Here is a 27,103-nt window from a genome sequence, read left to right as displayed (position 1 = left end):
AGAGACAGGTTGAATCTCAATCTTTCCTCACAGACTACCCTCTCTTCCTCAGTATTGACTGGAGGAAAAGGTCTGAGGGCCCTACCTGCAGATCCTGTCCTCCAATCAAACTCAAATCAAAAAGAGAGCATACAATAAGTCAAATGAGGAGGTGCTTGGAGATTCACATGTGTGCAGATTTAAGCCATTCAGGATTATGCTTTACCTTGCCATGTACATAACAGGGCATGTACATACGAGACATTCGTCCATTGCCTTGAGTGGACGCGTGAGTGCGACTCATCCTTAGCTGGAAGGGGATGAGCTTTTAGTTGTGCGTGGTCAGCCCAGCCACTAGAGGGAAGTGCAGAGAGACTTTGCCGTCTGTGTCTCTCTGGAAGAAGCAGGGCAGTCGTCTGTGGAGGCCGGGGAGTGTGTGTGTGTGCGTGCGTGCGTGCGTGCGTATGTGTGGGCAGGCTAAGCGACTGCTCACAAGGCAGTGTGCGCCATCAATAGCTTCATCAACCTTCACTCCCACAGCATTCATCAGCTGGCCAATCAGTCTGCTGGCCAGCAAACCACTCCTGCTGTGTTTGATTCTGTGTTAGATCAAGATGGTAAGCATCATGCATGAAGTTTCCACAGGCTGTGAGATTTCTGTGAACTTCTTTTTGAATTCATGTAGCTCCTGTCTTCAAATACTGATGCTGATGATCAGAGACAACATACATCATATATTATTCAGAAGCTGCAGCCTGATATGAGAATAACATAGGAGTGTCTCCTGGTGCCATTATCAATGGGATATTTAGATATCTGCATGCTTATCTTTCTTTATTAGGTGACTGCTTAAATGTGGACAAAACTACACAACTACAAACTTAGAAACTAGCGTGCTGCTTAATACGTAATGTAGTGAGGCAGTCTGAAAGATAATAATGATGGATTATGATATGACTGATATGATTATTCCTAAATAGAAATCATCATCTGTAATCTGCCACTATCAACTGCCAGGCACTGCAACTTCACGTTGTTTTGGAAGAAAAACAACTTCATATTTTGAATGCTGAGAGATTGAGGATGGTGCTGAGAGAAGGCAACGACCATCACAACAAGTAGTGATACATTACAAAGTCACTACTAAATCTTTCCCCTGGATACCAATCTTCATTATGGTACTCATATATTTCTGTCAATTACAGGAAACAGAAAAATATGCCACAAATCTGCCAATGTTAAGATTCTTTGGAAGCGGACAGAAACTGACTAATAGTTCCACTGTACAATAAATAGGCAAAATATCCAAATGTCATAGGAACCCTTGAATCTGAACATGTAAACCTCAATGTCCGCTTGATATCAGAACATACAGTATGTATGCTGAGAAAATCCAAAGCTTTGCTGAGTATTGTCTATATCATGTCAACCCACACGCTGAGGCAACCAATGAGGGACCATGTGTCGTGATCTGAGCTGGTGTCAGTCATGCATCCGTTCAACATGTGTCAGCGGAGTGTGTTAGCTTGGTAGCTTAACATGCTAAGGTCATGCTCCTGTCATCATTTCTGGAATCCGGAAAATGACGGGGCTGTGACGTCATGACACAAACAGACAGCAGGCACAACTACATGTGCTGCAGCCAACATGAGTCAAACAGTATTTAAAAATAATTTTTTGGCAGTTTGTTTTACCCGATTTCAGTCCTTGAGGAAAGGGGTTTGCAACAATCGACAGTAACGATCAGAAATTTTAAATTTAGCAACAACATGGTGGAATGTAAAAGACATGTTGGTATCATTTTATGTGAAAAATAATATACTTGACAATATTTGAATTGCTCTTTTGTGGTAAACCCCACCCATCTGATACCCTTGTACAAGTCAGACATTACCTTCCTGAAGTACCAAATTAAACTTTAAGCTTTATTTACAAATACTATTTGACCATGCACAAGTCTGATACTCATGACACCAGTGTCCACCCCGCCTCTCTACCACTCCTACCATCTTCTCCACGTGTTATGATTATTATTATGACCCTGAACACCCACCTGTTGGTGCTCTTCTTCAGACTCTCGATGTCCAGTTTGCGGAAAAGGAAGCCCTCATGGTGTGCGGTGTGTGTTGGTGGCTGGGGGACTGCCGGGCTACTTTGAGCCGGAGCAGACCTGGACCGGCGCGTCGGATCTCCTGGCTCTTTGGGTCGCGGTCGTCGCCGTGGTTTGGGTCTGTCCCGAGCTCGAGGCCGGTCAGGACGGGAAGACTTCTCTGGTAACCCGTTGGGGAGGCGGGGCACCTCACCACGGGCCTAAGGGCAGGGATGGGTGATAGAGTCAGTAGCAATTTGGTTCATTTGATTTGGATCACTTTTAAGTCTTCGATTTCATTTGCATTGCTAAGTGTGTTTTTCTCACCTAAAGCATGTATGATCTCGCCGTGATTCCCACTGGCAGGCTATCAGGGATCACTCTAACAAGTAACCATAGTGACTTATCTACCAGTATTATCCAATTTACATATATGTTGCTCTACATAACCGCGTTTTCTCTGTCTAGATAGATGATTCTTTGTCTAGATAGCTAAATCTTAAAGTGAAAACCCATGAGGCACAGTATGTGGTACAAGTAGTTGCTGCTGTTCATTTTCTGAGATGAAAGCTTGTCAAGCTATTGTAAGATTTAAATTCAGTTTTAAGAACACTAGAGTAAACTTCACCACGGATTGATGTAGTGATCTCATGAAAAAAGTGATGAAAAAAATATAGTGGTGGTATGGCAAATTTGTTTTGTCTTCTATTTTGTCTTGTATTAAAAAATCACGCCCAAGTGAGCTAAAAAAATATAAATCAAACACTGAGTATTTTCAAACACTGTATTTGAATGAAATGCACAACACATAAAAGGCCAGACCTGTGCTGCTTCTCTTTCCTGCAGCTGCTCTACAATTTCTGCCAGGGTGGATCTCTTTTCCCTGTGGAAAAAAAAACAATTATACAGTCACTCTTCATCTAAAGAGCTGAGGATAAAAATATTCAGTTATTCATATTCTTTCAGCATGTTTTTTCCTGCACAATCACTAAAAATGCTACATAAATGACACAAGACCAACCACACAATTTACAAGACACCTCAGGACGAACAAAGTCTCACCCTCCTCCTGAGCGTCTGTCTGAGTGCTCCTTTCCGGTATCATGCTCACTGGATTCCTGTCTCTCCATCCGATGTCGGTCCCTCTCTCTCCGCCGGCCCTCATGGCCCCCATGGCCTTCCTGCTCGCTTGACGTTTGTCTCTCCAGCGTCCGTCTCTCCCGCCTCTCGGCCTGTTCCCTCCACACCTCCTGAGGCAGCTCGTCCCTACGTGCTTGGATCAGCTGCTCACTGGACAGCTGCCGTTCTATCTTTTGGTCTCTGTGGTAAGTGTGTGTCTGGACCTGGGGCTCAGCATGGCCCAATGGGTCAGTCCTGGAACCCCGAGGCCCTCTGGTGGGTTCACTGTGTACACGCTCCCGACTCGGCTCCTGGAGCACCACCTCGGCCATCACCGCCACCTCTGCTCTCTCAGTCCCTATCTCTCCCATCATCATCTCTCTCTCCCTCCCCCTCTCTCTCACCTTCTCCAGCCGACTGGCTATGATCAGAGGTGTCACTGCGTCATCCATGTGTTTGATTTTGGGTTGCCTTAGATACGGGGATGATTTCACCTCCAGTTCCCTTGCAGCCTGCACTGGCTGGAGGTGATTCATCGCCTTTGTCGCCTGGTCTCTTGCCGTGCTGACGCTTTCTCGTACCTGGTTGGCTGAGACTAGCATGGCCGCCGTGGCAATAGATGCGATCGAAGAAGGTGCGGGCTGGCCTAGTCCTGCGGCCATGCCCACCACGCTGCCATGCCGTGCCTCCAGGGTGTGGCGGTAGCTGGAGCCATTCATCACAGGGGTGTAGTTGGCGACTGTCGACCCCAGCCGACGAACCACAGAAGAAGGAGAGGGTGTAGGGGTGGCAGGCGAGGGCGAGGGAGGAGAGCTGACTTCGTTCTGTTCATAGATTGTCTGTTTCATAACGGGAGAGATTGGGAGGCGGGGGAGGGTTGATGGACTGGGTGAGGCATCTTGGGGGTCCAGGAAGACTTTACGACCCAGTAGAGGGGTTGGGGGTAGTTTACTTTGCTCTGCTTTCAACTTTTCAACCTGCAGAAAGAAATGGAACCAGCTTTAAAATCAAACTGAGACTTATTGTCAGCCAGGACTTCGACATGACTGGATGATATTGAATATTTTATGGAAACATATTTCTCTACATTGGAAATCCTCAGCTCTTAACCATCGATTATAGTGTTTCAGAACTTACAACTTAGCCTTTACAGCAGAAAACTCTCTCTTACACTGGCCAGATTGTGCGTGTATTTACATGATGATGATGGTGATGGTGACGATATTACCGTGGTGAGTCGTCGCAGTGAGCTGAATCGCTCCTCCCACGTGGCGGCAGCTTTGCGGAAGGCTTCATGTCGACGAATCAGCTGCTCCACCTCGTCTACACTCCCGCCAAGCTCGCAGCTGTTGATGAACGGCTCCTGAGCAGTCAGCCACGCCTCTGCCACCACCGCCTCCTGGGCGAACTGGTGAACCTCCAACACTGAGGGGAAGAGGAGAAACAAAAATACCATTCAAAAGGAAATAAAACTCTCTTCTACTCTCTTCTTTATCTCACATTCTCCCCCTTAAACATTACTTGTGGATTTATACTTTATATGTGTGTGTCTTTGTGTTGGTACATCTGTGTATGTTTATAAGCTTTAAGGTTTGAGTGTGCGTGTGTGTGTGTGTGTGTGTGTGTGTGCTCACATTGCTGTAAGAACTCCCAGTGTTTGTCCCACTTCTCAGACAGCTCATGTTCCTTAGCAATCACCTTGTCCAGCTTCTCCTTGATCTGCCAATCAAAATCAGCAACATCAAAATCCCAATATACCAGGAATCAGACTCAAAATTAGTGCTAAAATATGCACTAACCATGTACAGGATATTTCCTGGCACTTCTGCTGCATATATCTAGAGAATGGTTTAGTTTTAGTTCAGTTTCTAGTTACGGTTTTAGTAACTTGCTTTTATAATTCTATTTTCTTATTTACCTCTTTGTGTTTTATGTTGTTTTTGTTTTGTGACTTTGTTTTGTGATTTCCCATTGGGATTAAGGAAGAACTACATTCTTCCATCCATCCATCCATCCATCCAAAAATGGAAGCCCCAAATCATCATCACGGTTTCTTTCTGCAGCAGTTTGCAGACCATGCATATTGTACATGCTTTCATCCTGGAAGGTCAATTTTTGTATTTGTAAATAAATCTCATACCAGAATTAAAGACTTTTACATGACTTTGAAGTACTTTTTGGTAAAATTCAAGGATGGGTTTTCATCTGAGAAGTCTGTGCTGTTTGAATGAGAACATCTTCTGGATTTTAAAATTATCGTACTTTTAAGCCCATCCATTCTTTCTCAATAGTTTTAAGGCTTAAATCAAAAACATTAATGGATTTTCAAAATCCATGGGACTCGTCAACATCAGGAATCTTGTGAAGGAGATGCTATGTAAAAATAATTGAGTTTAATTTAAATTAATTTCTTTTGAACTAATAGCTCCTGCAGAAAACTAGTTTCCCTTGTGAATCGTAAAGGTTTGACTGAAGTAAATAGTCAAGTCATCATATTTCCTCATCACACCTCTTCAGCCGCAGGGTTTCTCACAGCCAGCAGGGTCTTTCCCATCTCGATACACTCCAGTGTGCTCCGGCTGCGAGCCTCCACTTCGCTCTTCAGACTCTGGTGATAATTCATCAGTACCTCTACTGAGGACACGTCCCTGCAAGAACCAGATAGCGCACAGACACTTAGCTCACCAATACGCAAACACCAACACGCTGCTTAGTTACTGGCGACCACACTGTGCCATACTAAGCCACATCACACCAAAATGGTATGTCTTTACTGTATTTTAGAAGAAATAAAATAATCATCCCAATATAATCCATGATATGGTCATAGTCATACACAGAGAATGTTAACAGAAATACAGATGTGCTGTACATGTGTTTGGACAAGCATGTTGCTCAGAGAGACCTTTAATAAAATCTTTAGAGTAATTAGGGTTTTGCATGGATTTGCTGATCATTAGAATAACATTGCAGCATTTATTAACATGATCTGTTCCAACAAGTTTTGTCTGAAATGGTTTGATATAGATTTATTTACAACAAAGAAGCAGTCTGTCATTTGAAAATAGGGATGACCAACTGCTAAAACTTAGTAAATATTGCTGTGTGAGCTGCTTTAAAAAAAAAAACGTGCTCTTGGCCCAGATCGCAGATTACACTGGATTAAAAAAATGCCAGTTTTCAACCTAATTTTGACCCAGAGTCCAATGCAAACTGTGAGCTACAACCATAAAAACATACAGCATGCTGAAACTAGTACCCCGCTTTTTCTGGTCATTATAGATTATTTATTATCCTGTATTCTCCTACCACGTTGATTTAACCCTGAGGTTGACACACATTCTTTGTTCCCTGCTCCTGTGATGAAAATACCTGGGCTTCTCTCCTGTTCCTATCTGACAGATGATCGAGTCCATCCACATGATCTGATCTCGGACCATGCCAAAGAACCTGAGCTTGTCTGTCTCGGTGGTGATTTGCACTCGACACTCCTCACAGGACGTCAGCAGCTCTTTCCAGTTCTGCATCACTTCATGCTCGTGGCATGCAATGGTTTCGGCCTTCTCGCCGGCATACACCGTCCTCAGCTGGGCCGCGCTCTCCTGTAGCTGGCGCACCTGGAAGAGCGGGGAGAACAAATTTTAGGAGGAAGCCAAGCTGAAAAAAGGAAGACATCAAAAAAATGGAAAGATAAAGAGTTTGTTTTCCAAATGATGCAGATGCATTACAAATGACCATCAACGTTCCTACCATACCTTTAACACAAAACTCTCTGTACAGTAGAACAAAATTTGACAAAATAGAGTGGAATATCAGTATACCGGGTAGGGCAATTTAGTCCATGCACACTGGGGCTTTTGGAGTGTATGAAGGCAAATGAAAATAATAATCATAAACATTATTGCTATTTTACTGATTCAAAACGATCATGGATGCTAAACAAACATCCACTGGGTAAGTAAATGTGAAAGAAAGAAAAATAAGCATTAGAAAATGTCATTGGACCATTACAGAGTTATCATCGCCGCGGGAAGTCTTTTTTTCCCTGCATGAGTTCTGAGGGGACTGAATATTGAAGCAGGTGATTTTAGATGCCATCTGTTCATGTGCATGTAGCTGTACCTGCGTGACCAGCAGCTGTATGTCCTGTTCGAAGCTGTGCAGGAGTCTCTGCAGGGAGCTGGTGTTGGAAGTGCTGCCCTGTCGAGCCCGAACTTCTGGCAGTCTTCGATGTTTGTCCTCAATCTGAGCCAAAACCTGGAGAAACAACCAAAAAAAAAACAAAAAAAAAACATAAAGCAGTGCAGAAGTGTTCCATGTATACTGGTATACAGGTATCTTCCAGGCACACATTAAGACACACTGACTCAATTTTTTGTAGTTTTTAACTACCTCCACTGTGGGTTTAGGAAATTTCATAAAATCTTTTCAAAACCATAAAAATTAACTCAAGAGTAGCTATCTATTGACAGTGTGGGGCTCTAATGTTTCTCCTTTGCAACAATTTCTTGTCATCTTATCATATCCTATCATCATCGTAAAACCTGGACAGAAAAAAAATCAATGATACTAAAATTCTGCTTAAATTAAAAATACCTTCTGCTTGGCAAAACAATCAATTGTGTGCTTATCTGGATGCATAATCAGCAGCTTTTTTATATTTTCTCCCTTTTTTCAGATTTTTCATGTTGTCCTCACCACGAAACACTAAAACTTTAGATGTACATGGGCAAAATAAGTTGAAATCAAACTATTCCTTTAAAAAAAAAATTAATTTTTCAAAACACTACATCATATCGTTGTCTTTGTGTCTTTTTTGCATTTTACTGTATCGCTCCACATCAGCTTTGTTCCTCAGGCACCTTACCTCTCTGCAGTCGGAGAAGAACTTGTGCAGTTGGTGTGAGGCGGCAAGCATCTGCGCCCGGGTCTCCATGAGCTCCAGTAGGTCGGCCCAGGCCTCATTCACCCCGTCCTTCCATTCTGCGATAGTAGCGGCCTCTGAGTGGCCGTAGTCGATGAGCTCGTCCACCATCTGGTTGATGGCTGTCACTCGTTCCTGCCCCACACTGCCCGTCTCTGATGCAAACTCTGTGAACTTCTCCTGCAGGACCTGGAGGTGTGGCAGGGGTGAAAGTAAGAAAGGAAAGGAAATATGAGAAGAACAGAACAAAAGATCTAGAAATTTTTTGTTTTATATTGTAAGTAAATGAACATCTATTATTCTGCGTATTCCTTCACAGAGCAGATTTATTAGCTGCTGTTAATTAATAATTAACAGGTGTAACTTGATATAATAAATGATCAAGTGAGACCAGTGCTGTTTTTTGATTTCAGTATGTGACTTGTAAAAAATGTATTATTCTTTCCTGGTCACCATCTATCGACACACTTACTGTCACATGCTCAAAGTCTTGACCCAGTTCGGGCGAGCTGGCAACCACCTCCCTCTGAGCAATCCACTGCTCCAGCTCGTCCACCTCTCTGTTGAGCTGGTAGAGCCAGTACTGCTGCTCCAGACGGCTCTTCCTCTCCTCCACCAGGTCCTTCAGAGAGACGTACAGACGGTCGATCTGTGACTGGCGCTTGCTGATCTGCTCGCTGTCAACGAGAGAGGAGAAAGTGTGTCAGGTCAAGTACAAAAAAAAAACCCGAGGAGGACTATAATTTTCAACTTCAGTTACATGCAGCAGGTATGCAGGCGCTGGTGCTTTACTTGAAACCATAAAGACAGTCTCAATGGATTAACACTTTGTGAACAACCTATATTAAACTTTCCACTGCTGCAAGAGTTTTTTATGTGAGTACCATTTGCCTTCATCTTTTATTTACAAGAAAAAGGCAAGAATATAACGTCAGAATATTTGCAGTGCTGACAGCAAATTTTTTATAAAGAAATCATTGTCATTGTCAGGATTAATAAAACACCAAACAACCTTTGACCAATTCTAAGTACAGAAATGCATCAATGTGAATGACAAATCTTAGGCTGAATTGCTGAATTGCAATTTTCTTTCAAGTGTTTTATGTTTTGTTAGAAACAAAAATTGCTTGACCTGTTGCTTCTCTTAAACCATTGCCAAGTCCTGATATTTGTCTTCGACAGGTCAAACATAATCAAGTAAGGTGAACTGAAAAAACGCCAGTCCTTAGATATCTTTTTTAGATTTATAATTTCAAATAAAATAAAATACTTTCTTTTGTGGTTATAATGCAGAAATACAAGCATTCCTATAATTTATTTTGTGGTAAAAGAAAATCTCTCTTAAGTCGTGTGGGTTTGTGTTTATGTGTGTGTGTGTATGTCTGAGTGTGTTTACACACTCACCAGTCTGGATGCCCCAACTCCAGCAGCTGTCGACACTGCTGTGATAGCAGGCCGATGGTCTCAGCATAGTCCTCGATGGTCTGTTCCAGGATCAAGTGCTTCTTCAGCAGCTGCAGTGTACTCGGCTCATCCTGGAGGTAGAAGGAAATGACACACACGAGGAAGAGTTTCACAAAAATAGTATACACACAGCATAAATGCTCAACCCTGCCTCTATGTAAAAGCCTATGTAAAGAGAAAAGTATCATGCTCAAATTAGGGTTCAACAAAATGAGATGAATGTCAGAGCATGTCGGATGATTTTAGATAAATCTTTTGTGTCTATTCCTTTCACAGAGACTTGTGCAGCTAGTTCTTCTGACTCAAACTTTATGAGGAAATGATTTCCTGGTGATAACAGACTACATGCAGTAATTTTGAAAACACATAATGAGCAATTTATTAGTTGTTTTTTTATTGAAATGCTCTGCATGTTTCAGACAATCACACACTCACCTTCCCCTTCTCCTCGTTCATCATGTGCAGCTCCTGCTCACTCAGCCAGGCCTCCACTTCGGCCATGTCAAAGTAGTACTGCTGGGCCTGGTACATGGCATCCAGGACCAGTTGCCTCCTCTCGGTTTCAGCCCAGAGCACAGCCCACAGCTGGGCCAGCTGGTCGTGGCCAGCCCTGACACAGTCGGCCTCGGGGCTGCGTATGGAGGCGATGATCCCTGCCCTGTCCAGGACGTCATCGATCCTGCTCCTGTGGCCCTGCAGCTCTCTCTGAAGTGTCTGGAGGAGAAGCAGAGGGCAAGGCCAGGACAACACAGATGATGGGTTAAAAGTTTTCTATGTTGTTCAAAACAGAACAATGATGAGAGGATGCACTGTTGTACAGGAGTAAGGTAAGTACATCAGTAGCTACATGAGAAGGTGTACGTGGAGATAAATTACAGCTTGGGGCTGCACATCATGTTTATCTGTCACATATTACTTTTTGTGACTTGACCACGGTGGGTCAAAATTTGGGGGGTGATGATGTATCAGTGAGGGAGCCAGATTTAATTTATGAAATAGTTAAAGGCTGTGGTTAGAATCATCAGCTATTTTGACTGTCTTACCTGATTCTTCTTCATGAGCTGCTGGACTGCCTGCAAAGTGGAGCCATGCTCCTGAGATGTGGCCATCGGGAGGCGCTCCTGGACCCACAACTACAACCGCAACAACACACCGTAGTGAATATTTCTAGTATATGAGTTTTTGAGAACGCATGTCTGCACTGCATGTACGTTAAATGTACCATTATATAAAAGTATGTGTGTGAATCTTAAATCGAAGAGATTAAAAAAAATTGTACATAAACCTGTCAAGTCCCACAGTTTGTTAACAATTTATATCACTGAGAAGTTAAATGTATTTTTTAGTAAGTACTGAAATAAAAATATAGAAATATCCTGCAGAATCCCATTGATAATTATTAAATTATCTATTGGCTGTGATCATACGTCAGTTGAATTTACAGGTGGAATTTAATTAAGCTGTAGAAATATCACAATATCTTTTAAAAGAATATGGACACATCTTAACAGTGTTTGTCACTACAGCAGGGTTGAACTGTTTTGGTTGGACAAAAAGATTTAGGTTTTCATTTTTCAAATGTGTTCGTATAGTCTGAAAATACAAAAATGATAAATTATTGTGAAAATATGAGTCACAAGAATTAATCCGTCAAGTGTTCAGATTGTAACATGAACAAAGACAGTATAATACTCTCTGAAGGCCCCCTGTTTCCATTATGATGTGTATGACTGTGTGTTAGTGTGTGTGTGTGTGTGTGTGTGTGTGCGTGTCGCTGACAGCGCTCCAACTCACAATTTCATCCTCCAGGTCTCGTCCGACTTGGTGGACTTCCTTAGACGCCAGCAGGATGCGTCGTCTCTCTTTCAGCGGCTCGATTAGACGCACCATCCTGGCCTCCACAGCGGCCTGACGCTCTGCAACCGTCTCCTTGATTTGTGTCTGCTGAGGGATGGAGGCTGCCTGCACCTGGAGCTGCCCCACCTCCTTATACCAATCCTCCATCTGTGTCTCCAAAGTCTGAGGGGGAGGAAGAGGAGGAGAAGGATGGTGGAGGAGAGGGGGAGTAGAGTAGAAGTTATCAAAGGAAACGAAGGAAAAGAGGATGTGTTGATTAGGAGAGAGATGCAGGTAGGTGAAAGGAAGAGAGAATAAATTGGGTGGAGGTGAATAATAAATATGTAGTCATGGGAGAGGAGGTAAAGATGGGATGAGTGGGATGTAAAGAGTGTGACAGAAATGCAAAAATTAGTAGTTTGTTGTTAATTTGACTGCAGCTCTCGATTGACAATAAAACCACACGTGTAGTTGTTTTAAAATGTTTTTTAATACTTTTTTTGCCTCAGATTTTCATTTTTATTTTACATTCGATTTTAGAGAAATTTATAAACCAAAATGATCAGATTTGTAACTTACCATAACAATATTATCAAATACGATATAAAAGTGTAAGTATAAAACATTTACGGTTTTTATATAGTGTATAGTTGCACAGTTATGAGGAAAAAACACTGCACCACGTGGTGTAAACTTTTGTGGCCCGTCTGAAAAAGACACAATGACACAATCACAGTAATAATTTATTCATAATTGGTTGCTTGTAATCATTAAAGTAAAAATGATAGAAAGATCACAACAGAAATAATAACTGCAATCCTTGTATCGATAAAGATTTTAGATTATTCCAATACACTGAAGTATGTCCTGTGTTCAGTTCACTGAAATTTCATAGTTTAATAAAAGATGGACATGAAAGCAAAGACGAGACTGAATATAACCCAAAGCAGCAAAAGCATAGTTGACAGACATGAAGTGTAGTGAAGCTTACTGTACCCCTTGTCAGGATGGATGCTGGGTAGTGGAGTTTGGTTTGGAGTTAAGATGATGTGGGAAAGCAGTGCTAATGGCGGCCTGTTAAAGGAAGCTGTAAGCGGCATGCTGTAGGAGAGGAGAGTGAGAGATGTCTGGTGAAATGATGAGGTAATGAAAGGATGAATCTGTGTGTCAGCCCAGGTCACACCTGCCTGCTGTTTGCTGCATAAAGAATCCAACGCCTCCAAACCATTGCTGTTGGAGGTCAGGTGAAGATTTACATCCCAACATCACATGTACAGAAAAACTAGCATGAAAGTAAACCTATTGGATATTTATTTGTTGAATATTAAGTTATGGGTCAGAGTATAAACAAGATAAGTTGCAGTGTCACCACATTGTACTTGTGTATGGAAAATTCATTGGCAGCAGTTTTACCTCTGACTTCAGAGCAAGGTCTGTTGTTGTAATCAAAAACACTGCACTGCAAAAGTTTCTGCAAAAGTCAACCCTCATCTTCACCCCACCATTAGAGACAACAGAACTTTAATCCTGCTGCTTGGATGTTTCCAACTACAGTGCTTGCGTTTGCGTCAATCAATTTTTAAAGCATCGCACATTATTTGCTCTGATGATCGGGAGAGTTTCATGATTCATGATTCATGATTTCAAGGCCTGGTCTGGGGGAGATTAGTGTGAACATCTGAAGCCAAGGACGCCATCTCTATGTGAAGAGATATTTTGCTTCCTGTACCCTCCATAGGCCTTCTGCTACTGTATGTAAACGTGAGTAGTTAGTAATTCCAAATAAAAATGTAAGTAAATAAATACAAAAAAAAAAAAAAAAAAAAAAAATAGTAATAGTAATAGTTGGGGGTAAACTGGAGGCTCTTAGTTAATGTTTAGATTTCATGTTGATTAGGTTTTGGTTAATGGTAAATGGACTGCACTTACATAGTGCTTTCAACTTGAGAACGGCACAAAGTTCAGTATTACAAGCTATGTCAACAAAATAAAAATTAAAAAAATCAATTTCATATTATTGTTGCAGAGATGTAATTTCTCACTGCCCTCAAACAGTCTGAACTGAATAACACAGGAAGCAGGTGCTCAATGTTCAATATTTAAATAAAACAGACATTTTTAGATGATTCAATGCTAGTTTGTAACATAAACTGAATTAATGCTCAATCAGCATATCCTATAGTGAAATAACTAAACACAGGACAGAGATGAAATGTATCCAATCAGTCACAAAACAATCTTAAATATACTAAATAAAATCAATAAAAACTACAAGATCCTGGAAGCTGTATTTAAAAATATACTAATCAATAACTTTCATTCATCAGTATCTGTAAAATGATCTTGGGATGAAACTGGGATGAAAGCTAACTGGGTTGGCATGGAGGCTTCTGTTGTTTCCAACAACCATCAACACAAATTAAATATGAATGTTGGTGTGAAATAAAAGAGCCTGACGTCGCTGAAATGAGATGAAAAGCTCAAAGGAAAGTATTGCAAACAGTGAGGAATGCTGTTGTTAGTCATTTTCAAACATGATGTTTTGTTTAAATGTTAATGAAATGATGCCATCACTGCGTGGCGATAACAATGTAAACAGTGAGTCATTGTGAGACAATTCAACATGTAAGAGGCAGAGCGACAGAATCATATTCACAACTTAGGTCAAAATATACATCATGTTTTTGCTTGCAATGCTTCAATAAATCCTAGAGGAAATAATGGGCACCGGTCATCTCTTTGGCTGCTTCTTAGACTGATAAAAAGAGCTACAACAAGAAACAACACAGACAAGAAACCGAGCAGCAGTGCCATTTAAATGAATCTATCTATATAATCTATCTTATATGTTGTCTTGTTTTCCTGTGAAACACCGAGTGGTTTTAAGCTTCTGAGCCTCCTCTGATAATGAATCCAATGAAAAAAAAAGAAGAAAAAGTCAGATCATTATTTGGTTTAACTGTCAACACTCTACTCCGCCACAATTGCATAATCATTACTCAAAAAGGTTGAGAAACAGTAAGCTAGAGGTTAGAGAAATGGAATTTTAACCAGGGAGTTTTCTTGTACCTGTAGTTTTTTGAGCTGCTTGTTGACAGTGGTGAGGTCTTGTCCTTGGTCCACGTAGGCCAGTTGACCCTCCAGCTGGCCCAGTCTCTGGTCCAGGCTTTCGTAGCTCTGCACCAGCAGGTCGGCCTTGTTGGCCTCAAAGAGCTGGCGGGCTTTGGCCTGAGTGGTGCTCTCCAGATCCTGCCAGCACTCCCTGATCTCCTCCAGCTTCTTCCGGACCACAGGGCTGAGTTCCGGCTTCTCCTGGATCAGCTGCTGGCCCTCCTGGATTGACGAGCGGAGGGAGGAACACAGAGGGAGAGGTGACAACGAGGTAAGACTCTTCATTTCAGAGGGGATTATTAAAGGTGTTAATGGGATACATATAATAATTAGTCTATAGTGGAACGTGTAGAAAAGAGCATGTGAAAATATAACACTAGAAGTAAATATTGAAAACAAAACACACTTGAATTACCAAATGTTGCACCATAATCACCACGCTATATTAAACCCAGCCTGTTATGAATAATCAACACCTTTTATCAGTGAAGGTATGTTTCTACACCACACCTGGGAAGTATCAACATAAACTCAAACATTTTAAGTATACAGTATGTCAGTTTCAAATTAATCACCGTTCCTCGTCACTATGCAAATTTATGCCCAAGATACTCGAATCAGATCATCTGCTCTGAGAAAATAAGCTCATGAGATTCAGGCCGGAAAAATCCAGTTTCTAGCGTGTGTTTTTCTAACTGTGTTTCTTAAAATGAGGATAAATGCTTCAAGAAATGCTGCCTGTAAAATCAAATCACAAAATAATAAATATAAAATAAACAACGATAGACAGACTAAAAAGGACTGGTTGAAGACAGAAGAAAGTAGTACACCATGTGTTGCAAATAAAGAGGTGGAATTTATACTATTTTCAGTGACAGATTATGATCACTTTTATTATTGATTAAACTAGTGATGACTTATCTAAAATAATTAACTGTGTCATCTATTAACTGTCAAAAAAAATAACAATCTGTGAACGTGAGCAATTCAGTCCAACAGACAATCAGAAAACCTAAAGGTATTTTTTTTCATACTGATACAGCGGGACAAAATCTTCACATTTGTCAAGCTGTAACCACACTGCTTTAACATATGGTATGTTTACATGTTTAAAGAAATGTATTGTTGTAAAAGCAGTTTTACAATTTCAATAAACTAGTCAGCTAACGTGATACACTGAAATGTAGAGCTGCAACTTTTAGACAAGTAACTTACCACCAGGTCAACCACCATAAATTTAATTAGGCAAGTTTTTTAAGCAAGAAAGGCAAACTATCACTGGTTTTAGCTTCTCAAACATGAACATTTTCTGGTTCTCGCAATTTTCTATAATAGTAAACTGCTGATTGCACAAAACAAGACATCTGAAAACATCACCGCCAGCTCTGGGAAGCTGTAATAGGTATTTTCCACAATTTGCCAAGTTTTTTAGACCAAATAATTAATCAATTAATTGAGAACATAATTGATAGAAAAATCGATAATGACAATAATCATTAGTTGATGTTCCATTGAAATGTAGTATCTAAACATAATTATAACCAGTTGAGGTCAAAATATAAAGAGGCATCAATCCAAAGCTTTTCCCTGTTTCCTCACATCCCCAAATATTCGCTAAGTCTTATGCTGGGATAATTAGGTGCAGACAGTGTGGAATTGGGTTAGGGTGTGTGTGTGTGTGTGTGTGTGTGTGTGTGTGTGTGTGTGTGTGTGTGTGTGTGTGTGTGTGTGTGTGTGTGTGTGAGAGAGAGAAGAGATTAAACCTCGCTGTATTAAAATGCCTCATAAATTACCTCACACTACCCTCCCCCCCCTCTCTCTCTCTGTGCTCTTTTTTTCATATTTCTGCCCCCCTTTTGTACCTATCCTGTTCTGAACCCCCCTTTCACACACACACACACACACACACACACACACACACACACACACACACACACACACACACACACACACACACACAATGTACATCTGCTCCTTTTGGGTTTTTTTTCTATTTAGCCTCCCCCACAGTGAAATCCTCCCCCTATCCAGTTGTAAATTCTTCTTGTGCAGCCCATGTGTTTATATGTGTGTGTTACAGAGAGAAAGAGGTACAGAAAAAAAAGGCGGGGGGGGGGGGCAAACAAAGAAACAAGAAACCAAAGAAGGACAGAAAGAAAGGTTGATTTATTTACCTCTGTGTCAAACTTAAAAAAAAACAGTGTTGAGGAAAGGAACTTTAAACCTTATCTTTTTGATGCACTACACAGTAACTGATGACATTACAAAGTTACTATCCATTTAGTGTCTAAGGCATTCTCCTTTTTAAATATACAATAAAGTAATGGTGCAATATGTCTGCTAATGGCTATACATGTGAAAAAAGATTAACATTGAGAACTCCACTTGTATTGGAACACTTGAACAAAAACAAAATGTAACTAGTATTTATTCACATTTATTAAAATAAATGCTTTTAGTGTTGCAGCCATACATCTTGGACATATGAGGATTGTTAGGCAGCACATTAAATTTTGATGTGTTTAATGTGTGACCATTAAAACTTTAGAAATGATGACAATTAAAACTGCATGATGCGATAGAAGCATAACAGTTCTATTTTAACTTAATAAAAAACTAACAGTCTATGACCATGCTAGCAGCCCTGTGAGACTGTATATAAAGGCACAGTGCTGCTTTTTTGAAACTATTAAGCAGGTAACTTTTGCAAACGAACAGAAAACACAAAGTACAACTGAGGCTGATTCGATTCGATTTAGTTTTTTTTTTCATCTATCTGATTATGAACTTACCAACCAAAAACAAATGAAATTGTGACTGATGCATGAAAAAAAAAAAAATTTAGAGAGGGGGGGGGGGGGTTTGTACCCAAATTTAATGAAGGTGTGTACCAAAGTCATTAGGATTCATCCCCTGGGAACCATGAATGTTATACAAAATCTTTTGCCAATCCATCTAGTAAATATTTATATTTCACAGGATAGGTGAAAACTAAACTCTGACCTACTAAGGGGGGAAAGGGAAAAGGGACCATCACCAAAGTCGAAAGGATTCATCAGGAACCATGAATGTGTTATACATCCAATCCCTTTCCAATATTTATATTTATTATATATATTGAAACAGGGGTGAAAACTAACTCTGACCTACTAGTGGTGCCCAGGGGAAAAGGCAGGGATCACCAAAGTCGGTAGGATTCATTCTCTGGGAACCATGATGCACCGCACCACAGACAGACTGACATTGCCAGCTGTGCTGTGGAATGTGGCATGGCTCTAGAATGAAATGCTACAATAAAAAGTTAAAAAATTATTATAAAATTTATTACTTACTAGTTAATATCACAACAAATTAACTCAGAATAGAAGAATTAAAAGTTCATTTTTGTTTCATGTTAATCTACCTCTAAAGGTAAAAAAAAAAAAAAAACACATAAGTTATAACAACAAGTAATAAAAGTTAACATTTTTAGTAATTTTTAAAAAATTCAAAAAACAAATACACAATTTTTCCTTTAAATTATATAAATTTTTTTAAATTTACTGGCTTACTCAACTTACTGTAGTTTGGAATTAATTTTACTGTGAAACAAAGATTTTGAAACTTCAGTACAAATAAATTACTGGCCTGCCTTTTTCTGACCCTGCCTCTTTTTCTGACTTTCTTTCTGCAAAGACTAAACTTTCCAGCATTTGGTGTTTGGCAGTTGGTAGGTTCAGATTCTGCCTGACAACAGTAAAGTAAAGTACAGCAACTTAAGCAGCGCACAGGCCAGAGGACCCCCACCACTCAACATCACACACAGAGAACTCATACACACACACACACACACACACACACACAGAGCTGCTGATGATGATAAAAACTGGGGCACTCACATACCACCACAATGGGTTCAGTCGTGCTGTGAGAGCATGGGTTGGGAAATCTCTGTTTGGGCAGCCCCTAGGTGTGAATGTGAGTATTATAAAAAAACAATTATATAACAACAGATACAAAATTAATAAAACAAATAAACCAATGTTTTTTTTCTTCTTGTTTCTTTTTTTTTTTCTTTTTTTTTGGTTAATTTTTGATATATGATTGTTATATAACTGCATTAATGTGAATGAAAAAAAATATAAAAAAAAATAAAAAAATATATCAAAAATTATTATAAAAAACCCCATATAATATATACTGTATATAAAATATATATGGGTATATTATGTATATAATATAAAGGTATATTATATACATACTAAATATGCCATAACATATTTCTATATATATAATATTATATTAAAATAAATACTAAATGTGTGGAAAAAAATAAAAATAAAATAAACTGAAAAAATGTAAAATAAAAAAAAATAAAAAAAAAGAAAAATTAAATTATAAAAATAAAAAAAATTAAAAATAAATTTGAATAAAATGTACCAGCGGCATACAGCTGAAGAAGAAAGAGTAGAAGATTAACAAATTTCTTGTTTTGCTAGAACTACAACAACTATCTTCTTTGAAGAACTGCAGTTTATTTCCAGTTGTTCCAGTGAAGCCAACTGGAGATGACAGGGTTTATAATGGACACCTCCAGGTATAATGTGTGCACATACATAAACACATACACATATTTAAAAGCAGTACAGCAGGCCACACCACACCACTCACTCACTGTGTAATTTCCCATGTTAACGCGTTACGTCAGCTTTCATTCCGGTGTGGTGTTTCTCCAGCTGCTGATGTGTGCCGGCGGTGAGTGGGTGGGCCGCGTGGGCTCGAGCAGCTTCACCCACCGGCTCAGAGCTCCTACTCCACACTCACACATACTCAAAGAGGACCAGATATTCCACTGCTCATACAAACAGTATCTGCAGAGATCCCACAGCAAAAAGGAAAATCTACGTCCAACACATAACAACGTTTTCTTTTTAAAGTTAAAGTGGCTCTCGACTGACTGAAGATCAGTTTAGTCAGCCTGTGAAAACAGTTGTATAATGTTCTCTATTGTAATCAGGGATATCTTGGCTTAAGCTTGGACACAGACATTTTTAACAGAAAGCCTGCGTTACAAACTGGTGGTGTGTAGTTTGAAAGACACCGTCTTTGACTAGGTAGGGAGGATCTTCTAAAAGGGTCCATCGAGTTGCATTAATTAAAGGGAATGAAAGGATCAAATGCTTTTGGACCTTGACCCCTACCAGGATCTAAAGGTCAGGTTATCTCGGCCTTGACCACTCTTCTAATCTTTCTCTTGCAAGTTACCTAACTCTGTTGATGTGTAATACTAAATCATGCGTGTACCCATTTAAAGCGGTAAGGGTATGTGTAGTTTGTGCTATGAGACTGTCTGTCTAATGTGATCAGTAATGTTATGCCTTTTCCCTTTTCTGTTAATGAAACTTGAGCTTCTTAAGATGGGGCTCTACCATTTACCATTTCATCTGGTGATGGAAGTAGGTATTTACTAAACACAGTAATTTGCTTTTAATAAAATAAATAACTAATTTAATTAAATACCCTAAATATAATTTAGAGAGGAAAATTTAAAAACTTTCATTTGATACCTACAAGCTGAATTATTATCGTATTATGGAAATCTATGACGTCAGAAAGTATTCCTGGGCGTCTCGATAGCCGATTGGTTAAGACAAATACCCCATAAGCAAAACATCCTCAGTTTGAATCCAGCATCATGTCTGCCTATACACTATCAACTATCCATTAAAAAAAATAAATAAATAAAAGAAATAAACATTCACACCACCCTCTTTCAAGTAATGATGATAGGACAATAATCTGCTTTGCTACGTTGAAGATGATTCAAATTCTACATTCACATATGAACCGCAACAAAACAAAGAAGAAGAACTAGGCAAAGTGAAAAAGAACAGGAAGATGAAGTCCTGAAGGACAGAGAGTTGGGACTCCAGAGAGGACACTGACTCTAACAATAACAGAAGGGCCATCCTCATTCTGCTGTCTGGTCTGTATATCACAGCGGATATCTGCTCCTTAGCGTCCCTGCTGACACTGCTGGTCAGTGTGTCTCTCATGGTCAGGCCACTGCAGCTATTGTGTCAATATTTACTTTAGATGTGAAAAATCTGCTCTTCCAACCAAACAGCAACAACTGTTTCTAACATTTCAGGTTATAGCTATCCCTTTTTAAATAAATAATTGTTGAATGGTGACATTTTTCATTTTCAGAATATGTTCTGTACATCACTCTTTCCTGAGGAAAATCTTCAGGTGCAAAAGGAGTATTGCAAGCAAAAGCAGGAGCAATAGTCGTAATAGCTGAAAAGATAACAAAGGTGTCCCAAATCTATACTACATATTTAGTCAAGGTAGGTTTTTAGTATGGTGTGTGTACAGTTTTTTAATGTGTGCTTTTGATGCGCACTATTGTCCCAAAATGCATTTCACAAAAGGACGGAGCAGCTGCTTGGAGCTGGGAAAATAATAAATTGTGGTTGGTAGTGAGACAGCTCCAGTCCTTGGAAAAACAATATTAAAAAAGCATTCAATCGTAGGAAAAACATTTTGAAGTTCAGTTTGCAGGTTTTTTTTTTTGCCATACTAACTATTTCAACAATATACTATAATGATTGGTATATAATATATACTGTATATAATAATTTGTATATAGCATGGAATTCCACCCACTGAAAATCATCCCTTTTCCATATAATATACTGTATTATTTACTCTAAGTAGCAACTATTTTCTACATATTTTCAACAACCAACTGGTAGCACGATTTCCAAGTCTTAACACAATGCTAGGGAAAACAAATGGAAGATAAACTACTGTCAACAGTACGTTTTTTGGCCAATGAAGAGAGGAAAAAAAAAAAAAAAAAATCAAGATTTTGTGACTACATCCAGTAACACCTTTGTATCTGTCCAACTATTATTTTTTAGCCTACTCTGGCTAATAAAGTACAGACGCACAGAAACACAAACACACACGCATGCACAGCTCGAGATGACATATTTTATAGAAGGTGCCCAGCTAGAGGCAGAGATGAGCGCTGTAGTCCCTTCTACCTAAAAAGTGCCCTCCTTTCCTTCTCTGTACAGCTTTAAAAGCATCACTTTGACTGGAGGAAGAGATGGACTGAACCTGTTTTTGTTTTTTTTTAAAACTTTTGTCTTCCACAACTCTGAGTATGGCTTTTTGTACAGGGAGCATTAGAAATCTCAGAGTGCTCCAGGATTTCGGAGGTATATGAGAAAACAATCGCTGCACATTCCTATACAATACGAACTTATTCTAAGTAAAGAGATAATTAAATTAAACTTTGTGATGGTTCAGTCATGAAATAAGACACTCTTTCGGAAGTAACATTTATTTCTTTGAAATCTTTCTGGTATAAACAGACTACTGATTTTTGTATTGTATTTTTGCTGAAAGTAAGGTGAACAGATTTAGGTTTAAACCCTTCTGGTGTGCATGAAGGCCAGTCAAAGCGAAGCTCTCTTTGAAGAATAAGAGTCTTAACAGCAAGGTTGCAGTGCAGACAGAGGAAGCTATCATACACTATCACTATGAGATGTACTGAGGTCAGAATCAGCAGGTACAGACAGACACAGCTGCAGGAATAAATCAAAAGAGGCGCTCCAATAAGTGATTAGAAAGTGTGATCGTCCTTTTCTTTTCCTTGAAAAGTCCCTCTTTTTTTAAATCTACATTTGTCTATGGGTGAGATAAGGAAGGAAACACAATTTTAACACCTGTAGCTGTAGAATGCTAGAAAATAATGGGTGTGGTGATAAAAATATTTACAAGTTGTAGCAGTAAGTAAAGCAGCGTATTCAACTGTGGATATGAACTGAATTTTATTATAATGTAATAAAATATGGGAAATACATTGTGGATCAAAGAGTTGCAGATTGGACCTTCAACTCTCTCTTTACAATTCACTACTGTATCACTATGGACTCAATTCAACTTCTCAAATACACTGAATTCTAAAAAGTTCAGGAAATGCCAGAGCACATAGACAAGTTTTAACAGAAATACTGCAGCCCTAAAATAACCACTGTCCAGCTAAGTTTAAAGTAAATTAGAAAAACACAACCTGACTTAGACTGTCTTTCAGCTCTTTCCATCTTCCTCAGCATCACTGTCTCAGTTCAGTCCAGTTCTGTATGCTTTACTGGCATGAATGCTGTATGAACAGTCATGTGAGTAGAAGTTCTCCATTGATGTTCTCATAGCAAATACTGTATATAGTAGTTGACCGGTGGTATGAGGAGAGGGTCAAGTGCTAAAAACTCACAACGCAGAATAATCTTTAGAAAAAGACAAGATAGAGAAACAACAGTCAGCAGTCACTGAGATATGGCACCAAATCAGATGTTTTAACATTAAAATACATTTCTTTCATTATAGCATCACTTTCATTTAGACATCGAGCTACTTAATGGTTATTTTCACTTCCACCACTATACATGTCTTTATTAGTGTGTGATACAAAACAGAGGGAGATAGTGGAAGTGGGATCAGGGCAGCCGAGGCTGAGACTGTCATTCTTAATGAGTTAATGAAGAAGGCGATTAATTATTAAGCATAACGGAGAATGGGACAGGAATCAAAAGGCCGATGGGTTTAGCCTATCAGCTGCATGGTGAGGAAAGTATTTGCACTGTGCACTCACGCACTCCTCCACATATTCAAATACACAAACAAACACAATCTGCTGCAACTGAAGCAAATCAGCTTTTAGAGCCAGCAGTCTCTACTCGGTCAAATCACTGCAGAGTTACATTACCAACAGAATGACTAGGCATGTCTTTACAACCAACAGAACTCCTAAAGGCGTGCAGACTGCTGTTAAATTGATTTCTAGCTCTGTAAATAGAAAAACTCAGGTACTATTTTCACTGGGAAACCAGAAACCTGCAAAAGTGGCTCAACAAAAAGGACTCTTGCATCTGGGCTGTTTGTTTCGAAAAAATTGTTTTCAATCATGTCATTCATTCATTCACAAACTCTGTCCAAGTTTCAAAGTAGAAATATGACCAATATATATATCCTGATTTGTTTATCTGGCCCGTTAAGGAAGCCCAGTCATCCTGCAGCGACAGAACAGCAGTTATTGATTAAAGATTGCATTACACATTCAGAACACTGCAAACCTCAGCGTAATAGATTTGGCCCCTTTACACTACACTAAATTAACACCTGAAGTTGTGGGCTGAATCTCAATACTCCGAAGCAACTTTCTTTTGCTCTTTTTGTCTGTGTCTTCCTGTTAAATCTCAACCTGTTTCCTGTCCCCTGGTTAGATGGGAGACGACTGAGACAGAGAGAGAGGAGGGGCAGCCAACGAGGAATGACCTTCACATATGAGCTGTTCAAAGAGAGGAGGGAAGACAAGGAGAAGGGAGTGGGGATTGGACAGCTGTTGCCTGGCAACCGCTGCAAGCACAGCAAAGAGGAGACACGTCTTTCCAACACCTGCCAGCTGTTTGACGTCACCGCAAAGTGACACAGCACAGAAGATGCATCATAATCATCCAAAGCGGCCTCCTATGCTGGGGTGTCCCCTATCACCAACACTGACCTAAACCTGAGGGATTATCATTGTTTTAGTCTTCATTTGTGTGCATAAAAAAGATGTCTTTTCAGACTCCTACATATATATGATCACATAACTCTATGGTTGATAAACACAGATGTAGTTGATGGTGTCTTGCTCAAGGGTACCCTGTCAATAGTCGCTGATAGAGGAGGGCTTTACTCATCATGGGTTTTCCCAGCCCCTCCAAGCAGCCAGTGACCTTGGGACTAGAACCTTACTTGTGATATTCTTAGACAGACATTATTCAGAGAAAATAATATCCATCCATCCATTTTTCCTGCTTATCCGAAGTCTTGTCGCGGTTGCAGCAGGTTAGGCAAGACAGCCCAGATGTCCCTCTTTCCCCAGCAACGTTTTTCAGCTCTTTCTGGGGGATCCCGAGGTGTTCCCAGGTCAGATGAGATATATAATATTTCCAGCATGTTCTGGGTGTACCTGGGGATCTGAATGTGCCTGAAAGACCTCCAGTGGAGTGCACCAAGGAGGCATCCTAATCAGATGCCTGAACAACCTCAATAGGCTCCTTTTGATGCGAAGGAGCAACCGCTATGCTCCGAGCTAAGTATATATATATAAGCATATATAAGTATATATAAGCATCTGTCCAGTCTTCAGTTTGCTATCACTTAATTTTGCTATGCTTGTCTTTCCAAGCATGAGAAACTACTATCTATCAGTGTAAATATCTCCTCAAACCAGTAAGACCTTGTGTCTCTGCCCGTCTCCTTTATTTGGACTAGTTTGTGTTCTCAGTCTAAGAAAACAGAAAAACAGTTATTTTGAAAGAACAGATACATTTTCAGTTTTCTTTTTAAAGTTATTTGGTTCCCCCAGAGTTTAAACATGGACATACCTTCTCCTCTCGACAAACACATTATGATCCTGATGTTAGCCTTTTGATAGCTAGGCCTTCGGCTAGCTAAATGCTCTGCAAAGTATGCATCTGCCTCTGGGTTTAAGGATGCTGCTGATGAGCAAAAGAAGGGGAGGTGGACACTTAAAGAGACCTCGATGTACAGAATGCTTTCAGTGGAGAGGAGGGGATGGCGAACAGGTGGACTAACAAGCAAAACTATGTATGTGACTATAAGTCAAATATCATCTGTAGCTACCATAGACAGTCTGGAATACTTAAATCCAACAGATCAGGTAAACTTGTTTGGGCAATTATTCGGTTCCTTCGTAGAAGCTCATGCATATCCTTTATATGCACTCTACATTGTATTGTACTGTGCTGTAATAAAGGTACCCATGTAAACACAGATGACTGATGCTACCCTAAAAACAGGCAATATGCTTCACAGAATCCTTCACGGCAGACTGGGGTCCTACCCGATTACATTAATAGACTGGAGACTCTCAAAGGACACAAAGAGAGAGAGACACAACTGCACTGTGCGAAAGGTCAGAACAATGTTTATAACACTAGTCAGCAATGTGTCCAAATCCTTATCAGTACTGCAGTGATAAAATGTTAATCCTATGAATGTTATCTTGCAAAAAAATTGTAAGTTGCTAAGCAACGGCCATGGAGCAGGCTTGTGGGGTGAGCCCGGCTGCCATGTACAACTTCAGAAGCTAAACCCTGCCTATCTGTCAACAGCCACAAGGCCTGGTGTGACTATAGTCTGCTACTGAAGAACATGAGCTGGGACCACTAGAGCTGGATACACACCAACACACCCATACACGTTTGTACTTCTGTACGTAAGAGGATCATATTGACATATTATAATCCCTACCTAACATCTAAACCCTAACCTAAACCTTAATTTAACACCAACCCTAAAACCAAGTCTACAACAGCTCTTTGAAGAATTGGTGATGAGCCAAAATGTCCCCACTTTCGAAAAATCTCCTCATTGTTATGGTTTAAAATTGGTCTGCACAAAAACAGGAGAGTACACACATGTAGAGGACACACAAAAAACACACAGACCTTTTCTTTCCACAAATGTCTTATTAGGTCAATTTCTCTATCTGTACCAAGATGCTCCTTTGAAATAAAAATGAAAATAAAAAAAATAAAAATACTCTCTCACCCAAAACAAAACATGTCACTGATCTGCTGTCGTTTTTGTTAGTGTACCTTAGGCTGTCTTTACAATGTATAAACATGTTGATACACAAAGTGTAGTTTTTGCTGACAAATTATACTTCCTTTGATGGTAAAATGACAATCACCATCTGACTATCCAAATCCAAATGCGACCATCTTTTTCTCCATCTCTCTATACATCAGAGCAACAGCAGATTTGATATTTCTAGAGGTGTAACCGATATCTTACAGACAACATTTCTGACAGCCAAAGCCATTTTTGAATTGTTTTCCAAGGTTTTGCATCATTTAGGCAAATAATGCAAATGCAAAGTAGAAATGCATCATTTTTGTCTTTTATAATACATTAAATTTTTTTGTTATTCAAACAACATTTACAGAAACAGCCTGGTGCTCTCGGGCTGCATAGTGCTGCTCTCTCTGTCTACATTATACAGTATCACTGTATATCATTAGTCAGCCAATTGCCCCACATCATAAACCCACATTTTAGATGTGCACACACGCTAACATGCACAGCAACACAAACACACACATTCTCACACAGTGCCCACTATAAAAGAAGAAAGAGAAAAATGACTGCATACTCAGCAACAGGCGTACAGTAATTACACATAATGAGCAGCTTATAGGGCAGTGGTGGGTGAAGCTGCCTATCTGTGTAGCCATCATCCACAATGATAGTGATCAGCAAGCTGACTGGACAAGGACAGAGAGATGATGTAATGCTTCGACTTCACTGGTTTATTTGAGGCATTTCTGTTCTGACTGTACAGACAATTTGTACCAGAAAATCAACAGTAAAGGTTATGCTTTGTAAAATGACTTTTGTGGTTGTGCAAATAATGCTTGTCCTCTTTTATTGGCTAAGGTTGAGATACCTTAATAATAATAATTATTATTCCGTCAAATCATCATACGGTAGATGTCGAGGTGGATGGTTGTTGATCT

The 27,103-nt window shown here is 39.8% G+C and overlaps 1 protein-coding gene and 1 long non-coding RNA gene across 2 annotated transcripts in view; one reads left to right on the top strand and one right to left on the bottom strand.

Annotated features, from left to right (window-relative positions):
- LOC120792235 (spectrin beta chain, non-erythrocytic 4-like) overlaps positions 1-27,103 on the bottom strand; it is a 70,500-nt gene that overhangs the window by 6,652 nt on the left and 36,745 nt on the right. Inside the window, exons 25-39 of the mRNA XM_040131308.1 lie at positions 14,481-14,744; positions 11,370-11,594; positions 10,619-10,708; positions 10,011-10,289; positions 9,516-9,646; positions 8,584-8,788; positions 8,055-8,300; positions 7,310-7,444; positions 6,560-6,804; positions 5,697-5,835; positions 4,822-4,906; positions 4,416-4,612; positions 3,131-4,164; positions 2,891-2,951; positions 2,033-2,289 (exon numbers count right to left, since the gene is read on the bottom strand). Coding sequence (XP_039987242.1) covers positions 2,033-2,289; positions 2,891-2,951; positions 3,131-4,164; positions 4,416-4,612; positions 4,822-4,906; positions 5,697-5,835; positions 6,560-6,804; positions 7,310-7,444; positions 8,055-8,300; positions 8,584-8,788; positions 9,516-9,646; positions 10,011-10,289; positions 10,619-10,708; positions 11,370-11,594; positions 14,481-14,744 — 3,593 coding nt within the window. The remainder of the gene's footprint in view (positions 1-2,032; positions 2,290-2,890; positions 2,952-3,130; positions 4,165-4,415; positions 4,613-4,821; positions 4,907-5,696; positions 5,836-6,559; positions 6,805-7,309; positions 7,445-8,054; positions 8,301-8,583; positions 8,789-9,515; positions 9,647-10,010; positions 10,290-10,618; positions 10,709-11,369; positions 11,595-14,480; positions 14,745-27,103) is intronic.
- On the top strand, positions 18,417-26,889 carry LOC120791659. Its single transcript, XR_005707714.1, has 3 exons — positions 18,417-18,479; positions 19,001-19,098; positions 23,798-26,889. It is a non-coding gene; the product is annotated as an uncharacterized LOC120791659 (long non-coding RNA).

This window comes from Xiphias gladius, chromosome 7, assembly GCF_016859285.1.
Source record: "Xiphias gladius isolate SHS-SW01 ecotype Sanya breed wild chromosome 7, ASM1685928v1, whole genome shotgun sequence".
In the NCBI taxonomy this organism is placed as follows: domain Eukaryota; kingdom Metazoa; phylum Chordata; class Actinopteri; order Istiophoriformes; family Xiphiidae; genus Xiphias; species Xiphias gladius.
This window is presented reverse-complemented; position numbering and strand designations above follow the sequence as displayed.